The sequence below is a fragment of the Vigna unguiculata genome, chromosome 9, assembly GCF_037176805.1.
Source record: "Vigna unguiculata cultivar grain cowpea cultivar isolate G323 ecotype 2 chromosome 9, ASM3717680v1, whole genome shotgun sequence".
In the NCBI taxonomy this organism is placed as follows: domain Eukaryota; kingdom Viridiplantae; phylum Streptophyta; class Magnoliopsida; order Fabales; family Fabaceae; genus Vigna; species Vigna unguiculata.
Window position 1 is genome coordinate 12,693,647 of NC_140800.1, and position 8,199 is coordinate 12,701,845.

An 8,199-nucleotide genomic window follows, 5' to 3' on the forward strand; every position below is an offset into this window, starting at 1 on the left:
TAGAACTAGCTAGCTATATCTTTGAAATCTTTTTCTACAGATTAATGAAAGCATTGCCACTATAACCACATGCAGCTTTGAAAAAAATCACATATAAAAGGTGCAGGTGCTTCACTATATAAACCCACCAAGCCACAACACTCCAACCACCAATTTTCTTGATTCCTCTCTAAAAACCTCCAACTTCCACAACTACTACCCATGGCTCCGAGCTTAAGCAAAACAGTGCAACTAGGTTCGTTGGGTCTGGTCCCCGACAATTCACCCTTGTCCATAACCTTAAACGGTTCCGACTTTCTCGCTAACGGCCACCCTTTTCTGACGGAAGTGCCGCACAACATAACGGCCACCCCTTCGCCCTCGGTGTATTCGAAAGCCACCGACACGGCGGTGGGTTGCTTCGTGGGGTTCCACGCGGACGAGGCGAGGAGCCGCCACGTGGCGCCTCTGGGGAAGCTGAGGGGCATAAGGTTCATGAGCCTATTCCGGTTCAAGGTGTGGTGGAGCACACAGTGGGTGGGAAGCAACGGCCACGAGGTGGAACACGAAACCCAAATGATCCTTCTCGACAAGAATCACTCGCTGGGTCGCCCCTACGTCTTGCTGCTTCCCATTCTCCAAGGCTCCTTCCGAGCCTCCCTCCAACCTGGCTTAGATGACTACGTGGACCTTTGCGTGGAGAGCGCCTCCACACATGTCACTGCCTCTAGCTTCGGGAGCTGCTTGTACCTCCACGTCGGCGATGATCCCTTTCGCTTGCTCAGAGAAGCAGCCAAAGTGGTTAGAATGCATTTGGGGACTTTCAAGCTTCTGGAGGAGAAAACCGCGCCAGGTATTATTATATTTCACTCTCATGATAATTTCAAAAAATAAAAAAGTATAGATAAATAATTTAATTATTTAATTATTTTTTGCAGCGATAATAGATAAGTTTGGATGGTGTACGTGGGACGCGTTTTACCTGAAGGTGCATCCATTAGGGGTGTGGGAAGGGGTGAAGGGCCTTGTGGAGGGAGGGTGCCCTCCGGGGATGGTCCTAATAGACGACGGGTGGCAATCGATTTGTCACGATGAGGATCCCGTGACGGACCAAGAGGGTGTGAACCGAACCTCCGCAGGGGAGCAAATGCCGTGCAGGCTCGTGAAGTTCGAGGAAAACTACAAGTTCAGGAATTATCGTAGTGTTGAAGGGTCTGAGAAAGGTTTGGGCGCGTTCGTTAGGGATTTGAAGAAGCGGTTTAGGAGCGTGGAGCAGGTGTATGTTTGGCACGCGCTTTGTGGATACTGGGGTGGAGTCAGACCTGAGGTTCCGGGCATGCCCGAGGCCAAGCTTGTTACTCCGAAGCTCTCGCAGGGGTTACAAATGACAATGGAAGATTTAGCGGTGGATAAGATCGTGAATAACGGTGTGGGACTTGTGCCACCTCACCTCGCTCACCGTTTGTACGAGGGGCTCCACTCGCGTTTGGAATCGGCGGGAATTGACGGCGTCAAAGTTGACGTTATACATGTAAGTTTCTAATCTGCACCATGTTACGATGAGTTTATTTTTTTATCGTAGTATATATATAAAAAAAATCATTTGTATAAACATTTTTTATTTTTATTATATATGTCCGTAGAAGAATTTAAATTTTAGAATCGTTGATCATTAAATTAATTTCATTTTAATTCCTAGATATTAGCGTAATCATGTTTATGGTCTTTGCATTCTAGATTTTGACATAATTTAAATTTTGATTTTGGACGTACTAAAAATGGGAATTACTTTGTAATTTTATTTTATTTTGTCTTGTACTAGGTTTGGCATAGTTACTTTGTAGTAGAAGGTTACTGCCACTGAAGTCACATGTCAGATGTTGTCAGGAAATCTATAAGATAAATATTTTAATTATTTTTATTGGAGCAAGTTACACGATATGAAATTATTTTAATAAAATTGTTTTAATTAAAGTATACGTCTCTTTAAAAAATATTGAACTACATAACACAAGAAATATCGCGTCTAGCTTTATATACAAGCAAAAGTAATTATACTTTCAGAAGTTTATTTAGTTTTCTTGACTTCATACAGTTAAAAACGTATACATTAAATCATTTTAAATAATATTTATTTCAGATGATTTGGTTTAAACATAAAAGTAGTTTTGAAACTACAATACTAAATAGGGTTGAATTAGTTAACTTCATGGTACATATTTTTTCTTTTTGTTTACCTTGGAATCAAAGAAAATATTTTAAAAATTTAATAGACTAGTTTAGGTTTTCATTTAGCAGCACCACTTAAGTTCAATATTTTGTTTTTTTGTATTTTCTTTAGTATAATATAGGAGCAAGCATGTACATATATACACACAATACTATTGTCGTAATTGCAGGGTTGAAACATGAAAGCAAAATTGTCTCAACTAGAAATGGTTTGTCATGACATTGATAAGGTTTCTCTTTCCTACTACATCTGGTGAGTATACGAGGACCTTGACAAAATTAGTATCATAATTCATAAGTATCAACCAAAAATAATGTTTTATTTAACCATTCTTATTAAGGAGTGTAATATTTCTTGAAACAAATAGCTATTAATTTAGGATAATTTCATTAGTGTGTGTTAATAATTTATACTACCACCATGAAAATAGCTTGGTTTAAAATGTTTGACATCATCAAACATTTAGAAACTATAGATGTGATTTTGAAATAATTATCGTAAAACTCAAGACACTTATTGAATAATCTGTAATTAAATGATAGTATAAAATCCTTTTCTTTTCTTGGGTTTCAGAATAAGTATTAGAAGCCCAAAAATGTAGTTTTAAGAAAGCAAAACACTAAAGAAAACATAGATATTGGTTTAGATGATTTTTGAAGTCTAATATTTGGTGATGTGCACTGTGTAGTTGCTGGAAATGCTCTCAGAGGAATTCGGTGGGCGTGTTGAGTTAGCCAGAGATTATTACAAAGCACTCACTGCATCGGTGAAGAAGCATTTCAAAGGCAATGGAGTCATTGCAAGCATGGAGCACTGTAACGACTTCTTTCTCCTTGGCACTGAAACCATAGCCCTTGGTCGCGTAGGTAATATAATAATACCTCTTATAACCATTCCAAATTTCAACTTCATCACATATTGTAATTGCTTTCGTGTTTATATCAAAAAATTTTGAAACTTGAATAAACCTAAAATTTTCTGGCATAACAATTCACTCATACAGGGGATGATTTCTGGTGCACTGATCCCTCTGGGGATCCAAATGGAACGTATTGGCTCCAAGGGTGCCACATGGTGCATTGTGCCTACAACAGCTTGTGGATGGGAAATTTTATTCAACCAGATTGGGACATGTTTCAATCTACTCACCCATGTGCTGAGTTTCATGCTGCTTCCAGAGCCATCTCTGGTGGACCCATTTACGTCAGTGATTGTGTTGGAAAGCACAACTTCAAGTTGCTCAAGAGCCTCTCTTTGCCTGATGGCACCATCTTGCGTTGCCAGCATTATGCACTCCCCACTCGAGATTCTTTGTTTGAAGACCCTTTACACGATGGGAAAACAATGCTCAAAATTTGGAATCTCAATAAAGTAAGCCACCCTTTTGAGTTTTATCAAACATTTGATGTAAAAGTTAGTGGAAACCATGAATGAATGCTGATCACGTCACCGTAATAATCTTTTTATACTAGATTTGTTGTGTGTTGTGTCTTTTATGTTGGTTTTGGAATTGTTGTTTAACTTTATATCTTGGTTCTGTGACAGTATACAGGTGTGTTGGGTGTGTTTAATTGCCAAGGAGGAGGGTGGTGTCCTGTGACGCGGCGAAACAAGAGTGCCTCTGAATTCTCACACGCTGTGACATGCTTGGCGAGTCCTCAAGATATAGAATGGAGCAATGGAAAAGTTCCGATGTGCATAAAAGGGGTGGATGTGTTTGCTGTGTATTGCTTCAAGGACAAGAAACTGAAGCTGATGAAATGGTCAGAGAAATTGGAAGTTTCACTGGAGCCATTTAGTTTTGAGCTGTTGACAGTGTCTCCAGTGACAGTGTTATCAAAGGGGTTAATTCAATTTGCTCCAATTGGATTAGTGAACATGCTTAACTGTGGTGGTGCCATTCAGTCTCTGGAGTTTGATGATGACAGAGATGTGGTTAAAATTGGAGTGAGGGGTTGTGGGGAGATGAGGGTGTTCTCATCAGAGAAGCCAATTAGTTGCAAAATAGATGGAGTAGCTGTGAAATTTGATTATGAGGATAGAATGGTGAGAGTCCAAGTTTCTTGGCCTAGTTCTTCAAAATTGTCAATGCTTGAGTTTTTGTTTTGATCCCTGTAAGAAAATGGATTTTGGAATGCTATGATGTTTCACTCTGTTTATAAGCAATAATATGTTTATGTTTATCTATTTCTTTCTTAATCAAGTTTTTTTTTTTTTTTTTTTAATGTGCTAAGTTGAGGATAAGTTTTAAATGTCAATAACTTTCGTGTGGAGATTCAAATTTCCTTTTCGAATAATTGCAATATGCTGTCTTCTTTTACTGCATTTCACTTTCTTTCGATAGTAAAAAATGTGATTTAATTTATAAATTATAAATCTTCGTTTTCGATTTTAAACATGACTTTTTTAATAGTTAGTAAGGTTCTTTTAGGTCGTCCCGAACTTCTCCATTGAGAATTCATTTTTTTATTTATTTTCAAATAACATTAAAAATTTAACTTCAATTTAAAATTTACGTAAATTTTAAATCTTGATACGACAACAATATTTTAACCTTTTTTTTTACCCATTTTTAACTTACCATTCCAATCACCACCATTAGATCATTACATCACATCACTAAAAAGAATCAAAATAGATTATCTAAATTATTTTCCTACCTTAAATTACATTGAATGTATTTTTTTATATAAATTAGAATTTAGAATTATTACAATTTTAGTCATGATTTATTCTTTACCTTTTTCATATTTAAATTTTGGCATTTTATTAATAATGCAAATAAGTGTTTTTTTTTTCAATTACATAATTTCTTTCTCGTTTTTAAAATAAACTTACTACAAGTAACTTATTTAGAAAATAATTTCATTTGTTAGCTCCACTATAGAAAAATATTTTGGTTACAGGTTATTTTTAACATTCGGTCTAGAACCAAGACAAATTCAGCCAAAGTACAAAAGAATTAATTTTTGGTTTTTGTTTACAACCAAAACAAAAAATCCATGTTCTCTTTTGGTTTAACCGTATAACCTTAAAATTACTTAAAATTACGTAATTATTTTATAGTACGAAGTTTTTTTTGGACTTGGTTATTGGATGAATCGAGATCCATGTTAACTGGATTAATGATTTATTTAAATCTAGTTTCAGTTGTGACATGAATGAGGTAAATGTGTTTTTCCATTTCGGTTGTCAACCGACGTCAAATATGAGTTTACTTTTTAAAATAAATGTTTAGTTTTGGTTAGTTCCTACATTCAAACCTGTATATATTTTTAATCCAAAACAGAAACGACACTAGTATACATTTTATCAAACCCAACATCATTCACAATCCAAATACATATATAAGTCTTTTGTTACAACAAGTAAATATCCATCCGAAAAATGATAGGTTAACAAAGTTTTTTCTTACAAACTTTGACAAACTACAAATTTGGTAACAAAATATTACTTTATTACTTTATTACTTTATTTTAGTTAAAAAATAAAATTAATATATTTTAATTCTATTTAGGGAAGTTTGTCAACTTTGTCAAAAAAAAAAAAATTGTCAAAAAGATAATTTTTGTTATCCTAAATACTATTGTACATTTGAATTATAAATTTTGCACAAGCTCGCTTACCAAACTTTATAAACTTATCGAGAATTGGTGCACTACTCTTGAATGCTTGCAAAATAAGACATTAACTTGAATTAGTATATAGAAAGACAATGTTGTAAAGTATTTGGTTTAATGCAAATATATATTATCATTTTCCAACTAATGATAATACGAGAACGAATAATGATTGTTATCCATTGCATTACATAGTAACTGTACTCATATGAGTTAGTTTGTTTATTGCACTACAATATATCAACACAATTATAAATAATTAATGAAGAAAACCAAATGAAACAATTATAAATATATGGACCAAAATACCAAACATGAAGGGACACCATTTAAGATTTTTTGCTTTAGTAGTTGATCTCCCTAACAACATGTTATGTCCAACAACTAAACACACACACACACACACACACACACACACACACACACACACACACACACACACACACACACACACACACACACACACACACACACACACACACACACACACACACACACACACACACACACACACACACACACACACACACACACACACACACACACACACACACACACACACACACACACACACACACACACACACACACACACACACACACACACACACACACACACACACACACACACACACACACACACACACACACACACACACACACACACACACACACACACACACACACACACACACACACACACACACACACACACACACACACACACACACACACACACACACACACACACACACACACACACACACACACACACACACACACACACACACACACACACACACACACACACACACACACACACACACACATTATTCTATCATAATATTATGTTAATATTACGCTAACATTAAGAATTTATGTGGTGTCATAGTACGTGACATTTTTAATTAAGCTAAGAATATCTCATAATATTTCATCTATTATTCTATCATAATATTATGAAGAATTTATGTGGTGTCATAGTACGTGACATTTTTCGTGAGTTAAACAATATACTTCGTGATTTAAAACGATTCTTACTATTATGATAAAAGGAAAAATTTAATCACTATATAATGTCATTCATGCTTTATTATGTTTTTACTTCTTACCTTATCTATTTCATTGGATTTTTATTTATGCTTCATCCAAGATTTAACCAGTAATGGAAAGTTATTTAAATTTCTTTTTTTATAAATGATATATTACAAAATTTACTTCTACTACTAATAATAAATATTTACTTCTCATAATAATAAGTGTGCACAAACATTTTGATAAAAAATTTAACTTTAATATTTTATAAAAATTGTGGCCTAAAGTAATATAAAAAAGGAATGAATTGAATTTCTTCAATAAATTATATAAATTTATAACTATTGTAAAAAATAAGGTTGATGATAAAAGAAGAAGAGGAAAAAGAGAGAATAGAGACTAATTTTCTATGTCATATTACTAAGATGAAAAATCTTATTTATAGATATAAAATGCAACCCAAATGATACAACTCACGGGTTACAAATAATTAAGTCTCATAAAGAGTTAAAGAGTAATCATCATATCATTAACAGTAAAAAACCAATGGACAACTGTTAATTCATAACACTCCCCCTTGGGTGTCCATTGATTAGAATGTGACTCGTTAAAACCTTATTAGTAAAAATTATGTGGAATAAAAACCTAGTGAGAAAATAAATGTTACATAATTCTTTATTCTTCAATACAATATTGTTCATCCTATATTTTATTTCTCACCCTATTGTAAACTCACATCATTAAAATGACAGAGTCCAATATTATGAACCAATTGCTCAAAAAACTCCTTGGCAAAGACTTTGTAGATATATCTGCTAGATTTTCACATGAACAAATCTTTTGGATCTCTATATTACCATTTTTCTAGGGTTAAATATGTTTTTAGTCCCTCAATTGGATTTGGTACTTTTAACCAAATGTTTTTATTTGATGTTTCAAACGCGTTTCATGACATCATTTGAGTTGTTTACAAAGTTTGGTACATTTCCGATTCAATGTTGACTGAAAAACGCATTTAAAACGTCAAATAAACTTAGCATAATTTAGTTAAAATGACTAAATCCATTTAGCTCTAAAGGTGAGGGACTAAATTGGGCCAAATTTTTTAATATGGACTAATTCCAATTTTTACTAAAAGTTCAAGGACCAAAAACATATTTAACCCTTTCTTTAAAAATCGTGACTGAAAAAGAATTTTTGGAAGAGTATTTCTTGTTTGGTCTCCTTTAATATATCCTTCTTCCAATTGAACAATACATACACTATCCTTCTATATGATTTTTGATTCCATTTTTTTCCTAGGATAGACCATAAGTTGGTTGCACTTGTTGAATTA

The 8,199-nt window shown here is 34.1% G+C and overlaps 1 protein-coding gene across 1 annotated transcript; it reads left to right on the forward strand.

The window, feature by feature from the left end:
• The first annotated feature begins 201 nt into the window (after positions 1 to 201).
• LOC114196334 (galactinol--sucrose galactosyltransferase-like) lies at positions 202 to 4,396 on the forward strand. The gene is made up of 5 exons (XM_028086945.2): positions 202 to 832; positions 918 to 1,510; positions 2,898 to 3,075; positions 3,213 to 3,580; positions 3,755 to 4,396. Exons 1-5 carry the CDS (start codon positions 202 to 204, stop codon positions 4,316 to 4,318), a joined length of 2,334 nt encoding a protein of 777 aa, XP_027942746.1. The 3' UTR covers positions 4,319 to 4,396.
• Positions 4,397 to 8,199: the final 3,803 nt, after the last annotated feature.

Bases quoted from the DNA above. Each gene is read 5' to 3' on its own strand.
- LOC114196334 (XM_028086945.2), top strand. From the start codon at position 202: ATGGCTCCGAGCTTAAGCAAAACAGTGCAACTAGGTTCGTTGGGTCTG. The intron at 1,511-2,897 runs GTAAGTTTCTAA...TGCACTGTGTAG, and splicing joins TCAAAGTTGACGTTATACAT to TTGCTGGAAATGCTCTCAGA. The intron at 3,581-3,754 runs GTAAGCCACCCT...GTTCTGTGACAG, and splicing joins AAATTTGGAATCTCAATAAA to TATACAGGTGTGTTGGGTGT.